Raw genomic sequence first — 19390 nt, 5'->3', positions numbered from 1 at the left:
AATTTTTATCTGGTCAAGTTCTGTCAGGTTTGTACCCAAGAAAGGACAGACGACTCAAGGAAAGGCCAGTAATGGACTACTTTATGGTAAAAGCGATACGGAAGCCCTTCTTCTGTTTGTCATCGCTTGGCCCCCAGGGAGGATGCTCAGGCATTTTCAGCAGAAAATACGATTTTCGGTCAACTATATACTCATTTCAGCGGCCTCGGTACAATGGTACTAGTCAGAATATTTTCTTGGAGAGAGAGGGAGAGGTGGATTCTACGCATCAACCTTTTTATCTCGCTAATCCTTCTTAGATGGATGGTATTGTCCTGAAACTTAAAACCTAAAACCTTATTGCAACGGTCTCTTCACTTTCCGTAGCACTTCGGCCAAATGTGATATACGATCGTTACTTCTCTACCTAATTGGTACACCATTCCCTCTCTTTCGACACCACTTTGGCCATGGTTGCATTTGAAATCTTCGATGCCTAACATCTCTAACTCACATAATTTCCTTATACGCTTCTATATCTATGAAACCATCCGAGATGGATAAAGTGTTACGAAGGCATTTCTTCCTGTCATCACTTGGCCTCCTAGGAGCTAAGGTACTTCCAAAACAAGACGCAGAAACCTCGGTATTCGGTCCACTATATTCTAATTTCAGTGACCACGGCGAAATATTACGAGTTATACTTTTTCCATAGAGAGAGAGGGAGAGAGAGGGAGCGGTGGATTCTACGCCTGCACCTGTTTATTCCTCTAACACTTCTTAGATAGATGGTATTGGCCTGAAGCATTAAATTTGAGAGCTCATGCATCGGTCTCTTTACTTTCTGTAGCTCTTCGGCTAAATGTGATAAAAGATCTTTACTTGTCTACATATTTGGTACACCTTTCTTTCGAGACCACTTGGGCCAGAGTTTCATATGAGATCTTCGCTGCTAAGAGCTCTAACTCCATCTCATTTCGTTCTTTGTTTCTATGTCTATAAAACCATCTGAGATGTCTTCAGCTTTCTGCACTTTCTGTATTTATCTTCAAATGTATATACACCTCATGAGCAATTGCTTAATTTCTCGTCAACCTTCTTCAAAATTTACCAATTTTACACAAAAACCGGAGTATTCTCTGCACTACCTCCACTATCAATGTCACATTAAATTCAACACTTTTTCTCACCAAACCGGTTTTCTTACGGCATAATCGGACGCACTGGAATGAGACGTCAACGTAACGAACTGCCGTAATAAATCAGAAATTACAAAGAGAACAGATAGATAGACAGTGGCCAAGCAAGCAGGCAATGTCTTGAAATTGAATGCTCGAACGGCGAACGGAAGCGGCGCTTGAGAGTGAAGAGGAGGGGATAAAGTAGCAAGCGAAAGGAAGGTAAGGTAGCACAAAACGGGAGATAGCAATTGGAGTGCTACAAAAAGGTTTGGCAAGAAGGCAGCAGCAAATAAAGGAAGAAATATCACTAAAATGAATTACAAGTGCGCAAAAAGGACCAATGAAATGGGCAAAGTGATAAGCGTTGGTTGGGAAATTGCAATAAAATGGAAATAAAAATGCAAATTAAAAAAATAAAATTAGAAATAAAAATCAGGTGAGTTGCATTAGAGCACAGAATTGGAGGAGAAAGATAACAGCACAGCACTGAAAGCTAACGGGAAGCTAATGGTAGACAGCATCGCATGCAAAGCAGCAGCTGCTGGGTAAAGCAATAGTAATTGGTAGGTGTTAAACCGTTATTATTTGCATGCTCGTTAAATGAAATTAAACACCAAAGGGTCATGCATATTTTCGCACAAAACAAAAAAAAAATATAATAGAAACAAATAACGGTAAGTAGATTAAAATGGAAGTGAGTAAAAGGTAATAAAAGTACGTAAAATAAGCACCCTTTAAAATGGCATTGAAATGGTAGATACTGTGATAAAGTTTATTATTGATAATGTGTAAGCATATCAAATAAAAGTGATGCCAAAATAGGTGGCAACCCTATACCATATTATTTTACATATTTTAATAATTTATTTATTTTTTATATGAATAGTTGGCAACCCTATTAAAATTAAAATTAAAATTAAAATTAAAATTGAAATTAAAATTAAAATTAAAATTAAAATTAAAATTAAAATTAAAATTAAAATTAAAATTAAAATTAAAATTAAAATTAAAATTAAAATTAAAATTAAAATTAAAATTAAAATTAAAATTAAAATTAAAATTAAAATTAAAATTAAAATTAAAATTAAAATTAAAATTAAAATTAAAATTAAAATTAAAATTAAAATTAAAATTAAAATTAAAATTAAAATTAAAATTAAAATTAAAATTAAAATTAAAATTAAAATTAAAATTAAAATTAAAATTAAAATTAAAAATAAAATTAAAATTAAAATTAAAATTAAAATTAAAATTAAGTCATTAAATGAAAACACAATTTCGAAAGAGACAAAAATTACATTTTATTTAATATTTTAATTACAATAAAATTTTTATATAAACTTGAAAGTTTTTAAACTTAAGTGTCTTTTACGCTATATTATAAATTTATAACTAAGCTCGCTATGACGAAAACAAGAAAAACGCGAAACTGAAAGGAAATAATAATAAACAAATTCGTTGCTTTTGAAATACCGTTATAAAGCACACATTAAAAATAGAATGTGAAATTTAATAGAAATAGATTTGGTTATACAATGACAGACGACGGACTGAAGACGTTCCAAGCAAAAAGTTAAAACAGAAACTTTTTTCCACTAATTTATAGCTAATTTAAGATTACAAGCATATACTTGTGTATAAGTGTGTGTGTATATATTAAATGGCATTACAAAAATTGAGTTCCACGACTCGGCGATCTTCTGGACATCATTGGGGAGGACCCTACATCTACGTAACCGGCACACAACACTGCTGACAGCTCTCCATTTGTGGTGTGAACTCCTCAATTTGTATGGTTGTCTCAAAGAAATTATAGCGCCGATGTACGGCAGTGCTGGCCTCCTCCAGAATGCGTTTGGCATTCGCTTCGGGAGCTGAGAGAATAAATAGAATTGTTTGATTAAGATTTGAAGCTTGATTATTTTAAAAATTATACTTAATAACCCAAAACCGTTGCATACTTATGGGATGTCGTGATGAACTGATGTTGGTGTTAGTGCTGGTACATATATTACAAGTAGATAGTTGATTGATGATTTAGTGGTAATTGTGTTAGTTTGAGTTACTTTTATATAGATTTGTTGAAAAATTATAACTTATAAATATTTTTGCATACTTCAAGGCGTTGTATACAGCAGTTGTTTATGTACTGTTTTATAATAATTTATTAATGGATTAGCCGATATAACATGTTATACAATGTTTTCGTCATTATTTGTAGTATTTTTTTGTTTTTGTAGCATACTTTGAGACGCTTTGAGTTATTCATTTTTATACAATAACTTTCTCTCATTAAGAATTATTATTAATTCGTTGAACAATATTAATTAAAATTATATAAACTCAAATTAAATAATAATATTAACTTTGTGGCATACTTTTAGGTGATGTAAATGATTCTCAGTGCTTTAGAAAAACCTTTCCCTTTACATGAAATCAAAAATTTTTTTTTTAATTTTATCAATCGTATGAAAATGTCAAGCAATTATAAAAACAACTTCAATAAATATAGCATACTTTTAGGCTAACGTCAGTTATCTTTTAATATATTCCGCACATAGGCTGAATGGTTCAGTTTGACTAAATTATGACACTTCAACACCTATTCCAATATACACAGATTAGCCTACTTTTAGGCACACTGCATAGCTTTTTTTATGAGTTTCCATGCTTGCTAGAGTAAATTGTTCGAAGAAGTTGACAACTTTTGCTTATATCACTATATCAAGTACACTATTAGACAATCTAACATACTTTTAGGCACTCATTTAAATGTCTTGAAATAATCCTGCATAGTTTGAAACAAAATAACAGTTTCACAGATTGTGTAGCATACCTTTAGGCAGCAAGAATCATAATATATATTTACAAGTAATTAGCGAATTAATTCTGATTAATTGTTTTTAGGTTATCTTCGAAAAGCCACCTAACACAGTATACTTGTAAATATGTCTGCATACTTTTGGGCTAAAGCATTTAAATTCGTTTAAAAGGTCACTCAACTTTTTCTAACTTTAAGAATTCCTAAATAAATTTGCATTCAAAAACTGCTTCGTCGTTCATTTACCACAAAACGTGCATACTTTTCGGCGCCAAAGTTTAGAAGAAGCATTTAAGCTCGCCAATTAAAGTGCTGCCAATATGCGACAATCCATATACAAATTGAGACTTGTGAATCAAAAACTCTAAAGCACATACAAATAACATTTTTCAAAATCCCTGCTACTTGCAGACAACTTCCTTATGTCTCGATGCAAATTAGATTTTCACACGTGCAAAAACGTGACCACAGTTAAATACGAGTAACCACAGCACAGCAGCAACAGCCAACAGTGGCTATGACAACTTAGACTTGTACGCAGACAAGAACAAAGCGACTACTGGCAGCCGAAAAGGTAGGTGCTACATAACTCGCAGCATAACCAAAGGCGCAATACAGTTGTGTCTAGGCGAGTTGAGTGTGTGTGTGATGTGCAAACAAAAGCGAATTGTTGGCTTGCAGTGTGTAATGCAATTGCCAAAAACTTTAACTTGCAACTTCCTCAATTTGACGCTACACTGCAGCATAGCGCACTGCGCACACACACCTCCTAAAAATCGGCAACAAACAAATCAAAAGTACAGTAAAGTTAACGAATAAACTACAGCGACTAACTACACGCCTTTTGCTACTGCAGAACTATCTCCTTGGTGGGTGTGTGTGTGTGTTTACTCTACTGTCTATACCGCCCGCTTCACGTCGAATGAGCGTACAGCCGCTCTTGCGCCCGCCAATATACTTTCAACATTTCGTAGTTTTGCATGCTGTTTTTGTTTGCGCTGCCTGCCAGCTTGTCTGCTTGTCTTAGCTAGCTGGTTGTCTGCCTACTCAACTCACTATTGCGCTTGTACGCCTTTTATGCTGCCAACACGTAATTTTGCAAAATGTTTGCATACTTTTTGGCAGCACTGGCAATGCGCTCCCTTCAAGCTATGCCAGCAATCAGGCAACTGGTAGCATTGTCATTGTCGTTGATGTTGTCAAATGCGTATTGACAGAATTTAAGCTGTGAAGTTTTGACTGAGTTTTACGACAAATATTAATTAAGTACTCAAATAAAGCAATAATGAATGCACAACGCCTTAAGGTATGCAACAGTTGCGGCAATAAGCGTGACAAGTGTGTGAGCGGAAAATGCGAAATGTAGTCGAAATGAAAATCGTACTTTTCATGTTAAGCACCTTGTAACCCCTTACAACGCACACTCCAACTCTTTTAAGACCTTTCTTTCATATCCACCTCACTCACCTCCACCTTCACCTCACACACACATTCCACACGCTTTTACGACTTCTGCCGATTTATGCCGTTGCATTTCTTTACGCCTCTCTTACGCATTAAACTCTTTTTTATGCGCCAACAACAAATTTACCGTTTACGCAATGCGGAAGGATGCGTGTTGCATGTGGCATTTAGTGACGCACACAAAGCTTTTTTTACTTTTTTTATCTTTTATACTTTTTATATTTTTCTTTGCTCTCTCTTTTAACATTTCTTTATATTACTTTTATCACGTGCATCATAAAAATGCGCTGCAGTTACGGTCAACTGCAGTCGTAATGATAAAGTGTACGTTGACATTTAACGGTAAATGGTGAAATTTGTAAATTTTTTATGCGCACAAAGAAATTTCAGAAATAAAAATAGACTTCAAAGGCAAGAAGGAATGCCGGCGTTCGTGACATTAATTTGTTTTTTTATGAGTTGACCTTAATTTTTGGATGGAGGGTGAGTGAGAATGTATGGAAATACATAAATGGAAGTATTTATGGTGGGTGTTGCAAGCTGTGCGGTAGTTAGGTGTACGAGAATGAACGATTTTTCACCAGTTTCTGAAACCTTATAGAAAATATCAATATCAATATCAATATCAATATAAATATCAATGTCAATATCAATATCAATATCAATATCAATATCAATATCAATATCAATATCAATATCAATATCAATATCAATATCAATATCAATATCAATATCAATATCAATATCAATATCAATATCAATATCAATATCAATATCAATATCAATATCAATATCAATATCAATATCAATATCAATATCAATATCAATATCAATATCAATATCAATATCAATATCAATATCAATATCAATATCAATATCAATATCAATATCAATATCAATATCAATATCAATATCAATATCAATATCAATATCAATATCAATATCAATATCAATATCAATATCAATATCAATATCAATATCAATATCAATATCAATATCAATATCAATTTCATTCTCAATTTCAATCCCAATACTCAAGGACTGTGATCGCCATTGCAATCTAAATAAGAACCCAAAAAACCATAATAACTCCGACATTTCAGATTTTCTTGAAAAAGATTCAGTTAATCTAAGTTCATTTTATCTTTTTCAACGATAGATAGACTGAATTGAAGTTAGTCCAACCTTTCTAGACCCGAAAAATCAAAGGATATCATATGCTTACGCTCAATACTCTGGACATACCTGTCTTGTTACTTATCTACCTTTTACCGAGGGATGGCTTGAGGAGATTAATAAAACTTCCGTGAAGAAATATGCAGAGATATAGAATGAATTCATCTGTTGGAAGAAGGTTTTTCTTGACAATGAAGACCTCCGAGATATAGTTTCTTGAAAGGTCTCAGATCTATAACAGACCTCAATAAGCTACTATGAAACGAGATGCCTTCATTCGCAGGGGACTCTACAACTCTAGATACTCTTTCATACCCTTCCAACACTTTTAAACTCAAGTAAAAGCGCTTTGCCATACCACACAAGAGTTAAAACAGTAAAGCGAAAGCATATACAATTCAATAACAGTTACGCAATAATATGTCCATAATATAGATAATGGAGAGTATATTAAAATCAGCAATATTTCCGCACATTCTTGGTCAGTCAAACGTAAGTAAAAGTCACTTTAATGCACACGCATATTAAACGTCATACAACAACTTGATTATGATAATTTTCCTTTCACACACAGTTCGAATGCTTATTGCCGCGCGCACTTCAATCAAATTTGAGCTCAAAAAAATAAAAAAAGAAAACAGACTTCCAACTGCATGTATGTGAGTATAAATGTACTTGCCAAACGGCAATTGACTTCCATTTCCATCCTTTCTTTTTTCTTTTTTTTCACACTCTGTTCCACTCTTTCGCAACAGCGCTATTGCACACACCTGCTCGCATTTTGAGACGTTTTGCGCCTGAATGCATGCAACGGCACATTCAATGCACTCAACACAGACGACGAGGTATTCAGGCAGTCATACTCATACGCCCCTCAGAGACAAACAGATAAGCGAATATATAGTAGTATAAGACACTCATTGAAGCATACAACGCTGGCTTGACATTCATTGGGGGAAGCTGTTGCACTCAATGCATTTTTCAACACAAGCGTGCAGCAGACATACTTGGCAGACAAACGAAGCGAAGGGAAATGGAAAGAAGAGGAAGGGTGAATAGACAAAGAGTTGTGGAAAAAGAAGCAGAAAAGGGGCGTACAGGGATATGGGTCTCAAAGGTAACGGTGGCACAAAAGTGAAACGTAACGAGTAGCAGTATGCGGCGCTGCTTTGGGTGACGCGGCAAGTGAATGAGATTTATTGGATGTGTACGCTTGAATGGACACAACAGCCGGCACACATACCAATATAAGTGCACACCTAGAGGCTGCTCAAGGTATGAACGGCGACGAGCTGCGACGCCTCGCTTGACATAAACGCGGTCCATAAGCAGCAGAGTGAAATTAAAAGTTGCCTCGAGTGCTGCTAAAACTATCACTCGACGCCAGTCAGACGGCTGTTCTGTGTGCGACTGTTAAGTGCGCAATATCTTTAACATTTGGACAAAGTAAAGCACAACAACAAAAAGAACAACTGTTGTGTTCTACGCTGCGTCTTCAGCTGGCGTTTTATCATTTCATTGCTTGCAAATAAAAAATTTCTCACCGAAATTCGAAATTAATGTACATCTTTGAATTTTTAGTAAATTTATTTGATTTAGAGCGCAATAAAAAATTGTATGGAAATTTAAAAAGAAAAAATTAGAAATAGCGATGAGTCAATGAGAGCGGTACTGGGCGCCTAAATGTAGGCTACGTATTTATAATACTGAAAGTTATGCTTTAGCTTTTCTAGTTGATAAGTAATTTGTATTGTTTTTATGGTGATGCCATATCTTTGCATATAATTTTTGAGTTATCAGATATTATAGAGTTGCCACATGAAAATTAAATAATTTTTTGATTGTCATGGAGAGCTCAAAATTAAGCATTTCTTGGCTTAAACGACCAGCAAAATAAAAATAAAAAAAATAGTAGGGTTGCCTAATTTTTTTTTTACTATTATAGCTTGCAATATAAACAAAAAATTTTACTAGCAAGAAGACACCAAATTACACCAATATGACTAATAATACCGTATTAGATTGTTTTATTAAAAATATATTAAATAGGATTGCCAACATTTTTTTAACAAAATTTTTTAACTGGACATTTTTAGTCAAAAAACCGAATTTGGCAAACAAAGCAATTTCTGCCAACCAAGTTTTTTAAAACTGCTTGCAAAAAAACATTAAACAGGGTTACCCTCTTTATTAGCTAGACACAATGAAGTATTAGAAAACTGTAGCCAAGTGAAATTTGAACCAAAAACTGCATTTTAGTTTTAAGTATTGCCTAGAAAGACTGTATTAAATTACATTTGACAATAGGGTTGCCCAATTTTTTTTTGTCTGTTCAATCTGTTGAAATACTAAGCTAGGTTTTTTGACCAGAATTATTTCCTGAAACTGATATAAATTAAAGTAAAAGAGGATTTAATCAAAATGTATGTTTAAACATTTTAATATAATTCGTAATAGGGTAGAGTTACCAAGGAATTTAAAAAAAAAATTTTATATAATAATGGTTTATGTCTTTTATATAATAATATAATAATAATAATATACTAATTTTATATAATAATAATTTTCGCTGAATCCATAAGATCCATTAAGCAAGAGTTGCCTAAAATTAATCAAGCAATATTAATTTTTATGAATTCTAGTAAAAAAATATCGTTCAAAACCATAACAGGGTTGCCAGAGGAATTGAGGAAAGCACCACGACCAGTGGTCTATTGTGCCCTAAGGTTATATATATCAAAGTGATCAGGGTGACGAGTGGAGTTCAAATCCGCATGTCTGTCTGTCCGTCTGTCAGTATGTCCGTGCAAGCTGTAACTTGAGTAAAAATTGTGATATTTAATGAAACTTGGAACACGTGTTCCTTGGCACAATAAGAAGATTAAGTTCGAAGATGGGCGGAGTCGGACCACTGCCACGCCTACAAAATGGCGATAACCGAAAACACATAAAGAGCTATAACTAAGCCATAAAAAAAGCAATGAAAGTAAAATTTAGTACAAACGATTTTTCTAGGAAGGGGAATACTTGGATATAATTTTTTGGGGAAAGTGGGCGTGGCCCCGTCCCCTACAAAGTTTTTTGTACATATCTCGCAAACCAATAGAGCTATATAAACCAAACTTTCTGCAGTCGTTTTTTTAGCCACTTCCTAATGCAGTCCAAAAATGAAAGAAATCGGATCATAATCACGCCCACCTCCCATACAAGAGTTAGGTTGAAAATTACTAAAGTGGGTTAACTCATTAACGAAAAATGTCAGAAACACCAAATTTTACATAAGAAATGGCAGAAGAAAGCTGCACTCAGATTTTTTACAAAATGGAAAATGGGCGTGGCGTTGCCCACTTATGGGTCAAAAACCATATCTCAGGAACTACTCGACCGATTTCAATGAAACTTGGTTCGTAATAATTTCCTTGCATCTCAAAGATATGTTGTGAAAAAAAGGCCAAATCGGTTCACAACCACGCCTACTTTCTATATACCAGAACTTTGAAGTCGATCTGAATCGTTTACTTTACAATACGTAAGCACTAGTGAAGTTATCGGAACAGAACATTGCATAAATACTGCATTTATAGTGTGGCAGCCCCATTATAAAAATCGCCGAAATCGGACCACAGGTTTTCAAGGCCCCATATATCGAAGATAAGGACCTCAGGGCTTCTAATTTTTTTGACCGGAAATACAGATAAATCTCTCAGATATTTTGAAGAAATGCATAGAGAATATCTTTCAGTTAATTATATGTCTCCGTGCCTAAAATACGGGTTATAACTTCACCTACCTTCCACCATATAATATTAGGGTTTCCAACATTCAATGGACTTTATACCATATGTATGACGAATATGTGGGTCAAATTGTGTGTTATGTTAGGTTATGTGGTTGTCAAAACGACGCACCTAAGCCCTTTTGGAGGCCCATTGTGACGTGTGTTATGTTAATAAAATTAAATACATAAATTTCGAGAGTATAAAATGTTCGGTTACACCCGAGCTTAGCCCTTCCTTACTTGTTTTTTTTTTCGGTAAACTCATAGTACCCGTTAAGCCAGAGTTGTCTGAAACTAATAAATCAATGATTTTTTATGATTTCCAGTAAAATACAATCATAACAGGGTTGCCACATTAAATTTTCTATATCATTTATTTAAAAGACTGAAAGCTTCATATTAAAAATGAAGTCTGCCGTTCCATAGAAAAACATATACATCATCTTTAGCCACTTCCTACAAAGTGGTGAACCACCCTAATGTCAGCAGTAAAAATAAAAATAAAAAAACAAATATTCCAGCGCTACAATTTACTTTACTTTATTTTTACTACATTGCGGCTACTAACGCTAATACCGTGCCTTAACTTGACTTTCTTGCTTGTCATTGCCGCCGCGGTAAAATGATAAATTACCGTAAGGCAAGCAGCATTAGATGTTCAGCAGCTGAAGTCAAGTGGAAAGTAAAAGTTTTGTGGCAGCGCATTTAGGAATTTATTGCGGAAGCGCTTTTTGATATGCGAAGGTAAGAACAAACGAATGTATGTATATATGTATGTATAAACATATTATATACATGTATAGGTACATATGTAAGTATTCTTCATGCGTAAATGTCAGTTCATATGTATATAAATATATGCAGATTTGCTGCCATTTGAAAGAGTTAAGATTTTCCGCTCGTAAAGTGCACGCGCTATTATACCTCAGACTCACTACTTACTTTACCTCACTCACTCCTTACTTTACCCACTCACTCATACTCTGCTCCCAAAGCACCATTTTTACGTCCCCATTACTCGAGTCACTATCACTCTTTGCTTTTCATGTATGTCGGCCCCTTAAGTGTGCTACGCTTTAGTAGTCTTTCACTTGATTTTTGTGTATAAAAAGTAAAAAAAAAAATTTTGAATGAAAATTTAAATTTCATTAGTTTTGTTGAAAATTTAGAAAATCACTGTAACGGTTAAACGGGTGAGTCAGAAATTTTGTATTCCTAAATTAAGTATAATTTTTTCTTAAAACTCATTTATTAAAAAAAAAAAAAAATTTGAAATTTATTATTCTTAAAATTCTACACTTTTTGTAAATGTCCAGAACAATTATTTTTTGTTATTTAACTTAGACAACTCCAGTGTTCTTACGTTAAGTTAAGTCAAATTAAATTAAGTGACGTTAAGATTTTATTTATTGCAGAAATTAAAAAAATAACTGCAGCAGTTTTACGGTAAGTTATGTTAAGTCATACTAAGTTACGTTACGTTACGTTACGTTATGGGAATTGTAGTTGAGACATATTTTAAAGAACAATTATTAAATAGAGTCGCTCTAGAATCAATTTAAGGCTGATATAAATTAGGAAATATTAAGTTAAGTTAGTTCTGTAGCCAAAAGATCTATGGTTTGTTTTATTACCGTATAACTTGTAAGAACTTAACTTGGAAACTGGAAGACAAAGTCGAAATACTTTGAGTTGTGGACTCTTATTTAGAATAAAGTTTTAAAGAATAAGTTAAGTTAAATTAAGTTAAGTTAAAGTTAAAGTTAAGTTAAGGTAAGTTAAGTTCAGTTGTGTTAAATTAAAATAAAGTGCAAAAATTTAAATTAAGCCAAAAAAAGTCATGTTTGCTGCATTTATTTTATGTTTTAATTACATCGAGAGACTACACTTTACTTCTTTAGAAAGTCCTTACTTATTTACTAAAAAATTCTTCTAATCAACATATAAAATTACACCAAGTATTCACATACACAAAAGTAGTCATGCGCTACCAGGTGATAAAACTGCAAGCATATACCTCACAAAGTTCCGCCAACTGCATCAGTGTCGTTGAAATAGTGCAAAGTAGGACAGTTAGTTGCAAGTAATTTGCATCTTCTTCGCATCAAAGATGCCCACAATGAGTAAGCCAATAAAATTAGATTTTAATAACACTAAAAAATTAAGCTCTATTTATAGAGTGAGCTTTAATGGCATGCAGTTTACCGCTTACTCACCACACTCACATATATACACACCCACACTGATGCCGCTTAAAGCGCCTGAGCGCAGTTGGCAAAAAGTTTAAATGTCAACACTACGCAAAGCAATCAAAGTTAAACGCAAATGGCAGTGCAGTTGTGGTGGTGGCCTGTATTACACACACAGACCGTCCCACTTGTGCTTCTGTGCAATTTTTATGAGCTCTTACTATTATTAGGTTAAAGTTTAGCAGGTTTTAATGTGCTCGCTCATGGCAAACTAGCAATTAAACTTAGCTTGCGACTAACGGGTAATTCGGTTCTAAATAAAGTTAGAAGGTTGTCACCTGTTTGTAAATTTTGAGTGAACAAAGTTCATAAAGGCAAAGAAATATTACAAAGAGAATAGATTTGGAAAATTTTAGAGTAAAAATGTTTTTGAGAAGTGTTGCCACCTTTAAAAAATATTTGTATTCCAATAGATTTAATATTTAATTAAAATATTACAGAATATTAACTATCAGCTGCATGCCATTAAAAAATATCGCTATCGGTTGTGGGATAGAATTTTATCGATAATTATATTTCTATTTTTATCGATATTTTTTATAGATCTGAAATCTTAAGAAACGTATCTATTGGCTATAAATTATCGAATTGTATTGATGTATTGATATTCATTATTTCGATACATATCGAGAATATCAGTTATCGATTATTTTTAATTTATCGATTTTTATATTCGATATTTTTTAATTTATTATCTCCGAGATAAGTAGTTGAATTTATGTAGTTTTATTTATCGATATATTAAGCTAAAGCAAGTAATCAAATTCAGAAAGTATAACACCTAATAAACTAATTATTTTTAGACTTTTTCAGATCAATATCTTGGAATTAAACATTTTTTGAGCTGCATTAAATTTCCAAAAATATGAATTACTTCTCTATATATATCATCATTATTTGCTTCTCATTGGCAACATCGCTCTACACCTCACGCTGGCAAAACGCTTACAAATGCGATTTAAATTCAATAGCGCCTCGTTGCTGCATAGACATCAGTAAAATTGTAACATTTTTGGATAATACGGGTAAGTAAAGGCCTAAAACAAATATACTTTCAATACGCCTTTCTTTTATACCCGCTTTTCAGTCTGCTTACTCGAAGACACCACCATGGGCGAACCGCGTCGCTACTCTCTACTAATAGATGATTTCCCCGTTTGTACTGTCTACAGATCGGGTCCATGCATACATGATGCTGAAGTCTGCATACTAATGCGACCGCATGTCTACGTTTGCCAGACCTCATTCACGATTAAATTCAAAAATCGCGCAGCGGAATGGTGTTTCTCCGCGTATTTGAAAATCTTCAGTATTAAAATGTATAAATATCCGAAGCTTTGCGGCTATTTTGCCGAACACTATTTTCTTATGCCACGTGTCATTGAGGATTTATTGATCGATTTGGGTTATTAGAAATATTTGTTTGAAAACAAAATTGCGTAAGGTGAAAATAAATATTGCAAAAAAAAAATAGTTTTTATTTTCATTTAAAGACGTTTAGGACTGAATCCAAATTTAGTCAATTCGTAAATTGTCTACATTATACATGAAAAAGTTACAAATTAGCAAAATTATACAAAAAAAAATAGTAATAAACTAACTTGATTAACTTAAAGACCTTTTTGAAAAACGTTAATTTAGTCAATTAGTAAATTATCTAAAGTTCTTAATTGAATCAATTAATAAATTCTATTCAAATAAAAAAAAATTTTTTATTAAATAAGCCATCTAAAAATTAAAGAACAAATTCATTTTCGTCTGATTTAAGGATGTTTCAGACATAGCCTTAATTTAGTCAATTAGTGAATAGTCTCAACTATATATGAAACATTTTCTAATTAACTATAATTCGTTATAAACTATTGCATACAATTTTGAAAATTCAACTGATTTAGGTTTGTTTTAGATAGAGCCCTAATTTAGTCAATTAATAAATTGTAGCTTCACATTTCCCATTCAATTTAATGTAATTTATTTCGTCGTTTAATTTCTAAATAGGTCTCACTTATTAAAATAAAACCTTTTACTCTCAGCAAAATGCAATATTTAAATAATTTTTTTATAAAGACTTAAAGTTGTATAATCCATAATATTTAATGTGAGTCTAAATCGAATATGCACAAAATACACGCTTTAAATATTTAATTATTTAAAATTTTCAAACCACTTTCGCTTTCATTGAGGTCAAAATCATTTGCCCGTTTTTATTTACTCATTCACCTCAATTAGCTTTCGAACGAATTTACACTTCACCACACAACAGAAATATTTGAGAAATATTCGTACATACATAAGTATGAATTCATGAGAGTATAAAGATTATTACATGGGTTATTCCAGTGAAATATTATACGCTTAAAATTTCAAATTTCACCGTAGACTGATATACCGAGAATATAAAGTATAAAATTACATTTCCAGAAATTTATTTTACTTAGGGATCAGCGATTTTACTTTGGGATTTCGAAGATATCCAGCGAAAACTTAATTTGAAGGCATTATCGAACATTACTTGTACTAATATACTAAAGGTATGGGGTCGGGGTAATGCACTGTGGTTCGGTTTGTATGAAGCTGCGGCCATAAATACTTTCAATATGGAGTATGTCTATGGTACTTCACGAAATTTTGAATCAACGATTTTTATGTGACACTTCAAGGTAGCTGACCAGGCTGTTTGGTGGAGCGTCTTCACTAATTTTAGGGCAGGATTGTCTATAAACATATGTATGTGGATGGAATTTGTTGGAAAAGTGGTCGTGGCTCCGCCTCTAATGGATTTTTCAAATAAAATTTTTAGAAACCAAAGTTACTGGGTACATTAGCCAATGGTACCCTATCATACACCATGGATGAAATCGGATAATAACCACGCCCATTTCCTCATACAAAGATTACATTGAAAACTGCTAAAATTTCGTTAAGTCCGTAAGAGAACGCCAAAAGCACTGAATTTTATAGAAGAATTTTAGGTCAAAAATTATATCTTGGGAACTACTCGATGGATTTCCCCGAAATTTGATGCAAAACATTTCCTACGGTTTATATTCACGCCTACTTTTCCTATAACTCAATTTTGAATTCAGTCTGAGTCGTTCAGTTTGCAATATATAATTCGAGGATCAATGAAGATATCGGATGAGAAAATCTTTGTCTTTTAATAATGTGCCTCTCTGCCAAAAATGGATGAAAAGGGATTATAACTTCCAGAGTATAAATTGTTCGGTTACAGCCAAACTTAGCCCTTCATTACTTGTTAATAAAAAATTCGAGGACCACTGAAGATATCGGGATAAAACTTTGTACAAACCCTGGAGACTGAGTCATTGCTTATAAAAACATTGGACCATAAATTTTTATGGTCCTCTGTGTGAATTAATTTTTTTACCGAAGCATAAATAAATCTCTCAGATTTCCTTACTTGTTAATAATAAATTTGGTATAGAAATTTTCTTTAAAAAATTAAATATTTTTGAAAATTGGATTGTAAGTTAATTCTAATTGTTCCTGGAATCCACCCAGATTAACTTAATTGCATATGTGAATGTACTTCCATATATTATGTATTGTATATACTACGAGCATAACACTTTAAATTTTTAATGCAAACACTTAAAATACCATTGAAACCGCCGGAACCGCAGCGTTACAAATTCCTGACACACATACATAGAGCTATCAACACATGAAAGCACTTAACCCTTTCAAGACCATTGACCATATACAGACAAATAAACAAAAAAAGCACGATTAAACTAATTACAAGCCATTAAAACTAAAAATAAACAAACCAACATCCGTGACAACAGGTACAAAAAGGCAAAAACAACAATAATATGACAAAATTGTCATTATAATTATCAGCGGTAAATATACAGAATAAGACTTAAGTGTTTGAGAATAAGTAAATATGTATGTGTGTGTGTTTTGAAACAGAAACACGCATCTATATAACGGAATAACTACATTTGCATTGGCAACACCCGCCACCGACTCATGCCAAGCGCACAACACGCACATAACCTCAAAAAAATAAATAAACACGCACAGATATGGATATAGGGAAGTGCTCTGATTTATGTTTTTTGTTGTTGTTGTTGTTCACACCGTAGCCGTGTGTCATTATGCTGTATTAGTGACGCATACAAGTAGTCATTATTTCACACGGTGCGGGCAAATGGATTTATATATGGATATGTATGTATGTATATAGTATACTGGGCAATGATAATTGTTGTTAGTGTATGAACCCAAAATCCAACATGTATGTATGTATGTATGTAAATCGGTATATAAGCAAAACGTAGCATAGCATAACATATCACAAACAAACAGAAAACATAAAGCTGCATGTACTCACCGATTGCCAAATGTACAGAGAGGGCGACTTTATTAATGCTCAACGCCCAAATACGCAAATTATGCACACGTCTCACACCCTCAATATGCTCGAAGACTTCAAGGACCTCGGCGTAGTGCATATAACTGGGTGTACCCTCCATTAAAACCTATTTATCATTTTGCCAGGGCAAAGGCAGTAAGCAAGTAAGCAAGCCGGCGAGCATGCAGCCCCGTATGACAGTTGCACGCAAAGCCACAGAGCCAAGAGGCCGTTGGAGTCGGGTACACATTGGTAGGCGGTCGCCATTAATTCACACGCATATTTACAGTTGTGTGTGTGAGTGCGTGGGCGTAGCGTCGTTTGATTGCCATGTTGTTGTTGTTGTTGGTAGTGCAGCAGGAAGCGACACAAAAAAATGAAAAGAAAGAAAGAAAAAGGAAAATTAAAATGAATAAAACATATATTTAGTGTGTTCAACTATAATTGCTGTTGTTGTTGTGCGAGTAATCAAAGCCGTTAACAGGATAATCAAATTTAAACGGCCCAAAAGATTAGAATGTGGGGCAAGCAAATAAAGTAAATAAAAGTGAAAATGTGTAAACAAATTGTTGACAATAGTTTGGCATGAAGTTGTGGAAAGAGAAAAGAGTGTAAATAGAAAGTGATTTAAGGGGAAGGGAGAGGAAGTTAGAGAAAGGAAATAGAGGAAGGGAGACTTTGGAAATCGAAATTATAAAATAGCTATATAGTAATCAGAAGCGAAATCGCATAGGAATGGGATCTAGGAAAGATGAGCTTCTCGAGAAATATGAGACTGAAAACTTTATCAATATCCTTTTATAGTTGAAAATAACTAGATTTGATCTAACCTAACCTAAATTAATTTAAAATGTATTTTAATCCATATTTTGCAAAAATCAAATGAGAGGACAGTTGTAGATATCTCTTTCTAACCTAATATAACCCAACCTAACCTAACCTAGAATAACTCTTCAATATAAAGTATCATAATTCAAACTCATGTGGCATGACTCTAGGACTAAACTTAACATAAGCTTTTGCAAATACTATCTTTAACCGAAAGAAAGTTGAGAAACCTTCTTCGATCTAATCCCATATTGTGTAGTCTAATCTGACCATCTTAACCTCAATTATATTCGTAATTATCTGATTCTATCAAGGTTCGTCATTACTAGAACACACCAATAAACGTTAATCCTATCATATCTAGATGTACTAACTATCTGACATAACCTAATCTAATTGAATCCATCAAAATTTAGTACCCTGAAATCCGAACTTAATTCTTATCAGCTTCTACTAGTTGAGTCGAGCTTAGCCATGGCAACAACTTCTCTGCTCTTATTACCTTAATGAATGAATGGGATGGGTCGAGGTTGGCGGGGGAGTTTACTGTTGGGAGCTCCGCATCGACCTTAGTTTCAGGCTTCCCGATTACTGCAGCGTTTTTCAAGCGCAAGTGGCTGCTATTAAAGCAGAGTCGGATATATTGCTTCGAAGCGCAACAACCTTTAGGGAGGTGGCGATCCACTCGGATAGTAGAGCGGCGATACTAGCCCTGAGTTCATTGACCATGCACTCTGGGCTGGTTAAGGAATGCCTATCCTCACCGTCGGTGGCATCGTTATAATTTTCAATCAGATTGGTCTGGGTTCCTGGCCACTGCGGAATCGTGGGGAATTGTAAGGCTGATAAGCTTAAGGTCAGGAGCGACGGACTCACTACTAGAAGCTTGGAATCATGTAAAAGCACCATTGTCCTATTGAGGTTTGCTAATGGTTACCAACACATTCGCAAGATCTTTCTGACCTAAGGTAAACCTCGGTAGGTATACCGAAATTAAAAATCTCTGCATAATTGTAGTAGGTTCAGGGCGCTTTGTCGACTCCTATTTGTTAATCTAGGGGGGATCCAGGCTTCACAAAGGACCATATTTTAAAGTCTACGTGTTTTTCCCTCCGGGAAACAGCCATACAACCTAACCTAACCTAATCTAGTATCAAAGCTTTCCTTAGTAGCTTCGCGCTTATTGGGTCCTAAGGATCAAAGAGGGGACATGTAAAGGGTATCTTTACTTTTGGTGCCCATTACTAGAAGTCAGAAGCTTGAAACTCTGTGAGTTAACAGGAAAACATTGGGAAATCCGATGATGGTCCTACGGTGCCCATTTCGGAAAAAAATTAAAATTTCATCATGTCAGACAAGTTCTTAGTCCCCTTTCCAGAGTTCCAATAATTCATCCAACATGGCTCTAAAGCTTGGTGTGATCATCGATGACTTCAGAACAAACTAATCTACTCAAACTCACGATCAAAGCCTACGGCTTTTACAATAACACTCAACTATAAAGCTAAACCTAATTTACTGAGAAGTTCAAAA

General features: G+C 33.9%; 2 protein-coding genes across 4 annotated transcripts in view; one reads left to right on the top strand and one right to left on the bottom strand.

Annotated features, from left to right (window-relative positions):
• Positions 1–2436: 2436 nt before the first annotated feature.
• Positions 2437–19390, bottom strand: part of Slc30a2_3 (proton-coupled zinc antiporter SLC30A2) — a 117082-nt gene continuing 100128 nt past the window's right edge. For all 3 annotated transcript variants that reach the window (XM_011191759.3, XM_054228340.1, XM_029043327.2), the window contains 2 exons: positions 17009–17156; positions 2437–3034 (listed from right to left, as the gene is read on the bottom strand). In XM_011191759.3, coding sequence (XP_011190061.2) covers positions 2889–3034; positions 17009–17156 — 294 coding nt within the window. In that variant the 3' untranslated portion in view covers positions 2437–2888. The remainder of the gene's footprint in view (positions 3035–17008; positions 17157–19390) is intronic.
• LOC114804537 (uncharacterized) lies at positions 13452–14103 on the top strand. Its single transcript, XM_029043328.2, has 2 exons — positions 13452–13673; positions 13736–14103. Exons 1-2 carry the CDS (start codon positions 13514–13516, stop codon positions 14059–14061), a joined length of 486 nt encoding a protein of 161 aa, XP_028899161.2. The 5' UTR covers positions 13452–13513; the 3' UTR covers positions 14062–14103.

The sequence above is a fragment of the Zeugodacus cucurbitae genome, chromosome 3, assembly GCF_028554725.1.
Source record: "Zeugodacus cucurbitae isolate PBARC_wt_2022May chromosome 3, idZeuCucr1.2, whole genome shotgun sequence".
Classification (NCBI taxonomy): Eukaryota; Metazoa; Arthropoda; class Insecta; order Diptera; family Tephritidae; genus Zeugodacus; species Zeugodacus cucurbitae.
Note: the sequence above shows the minus strand (reverse complement) of the source record. Positions and strands in the feature narration are given on the sequence as shown.

Bases quoted from the DNA above. Each gene is read 5' to 3' on its own strand.
- LOC114804537 (XM_029043328.2), top strand. From the start codon at position 13,514: ATGAATTACTTCTCTATATATATCATCATTATTTGCTTCTCATTGGCA. The intron at 13,674-13,735 runs GTAAGTAAAGGC...CCCGCTTTTCAG, and splicing joins AACATTTTTGGATAATACGG to TCTGCTTACTCGAAGACACC.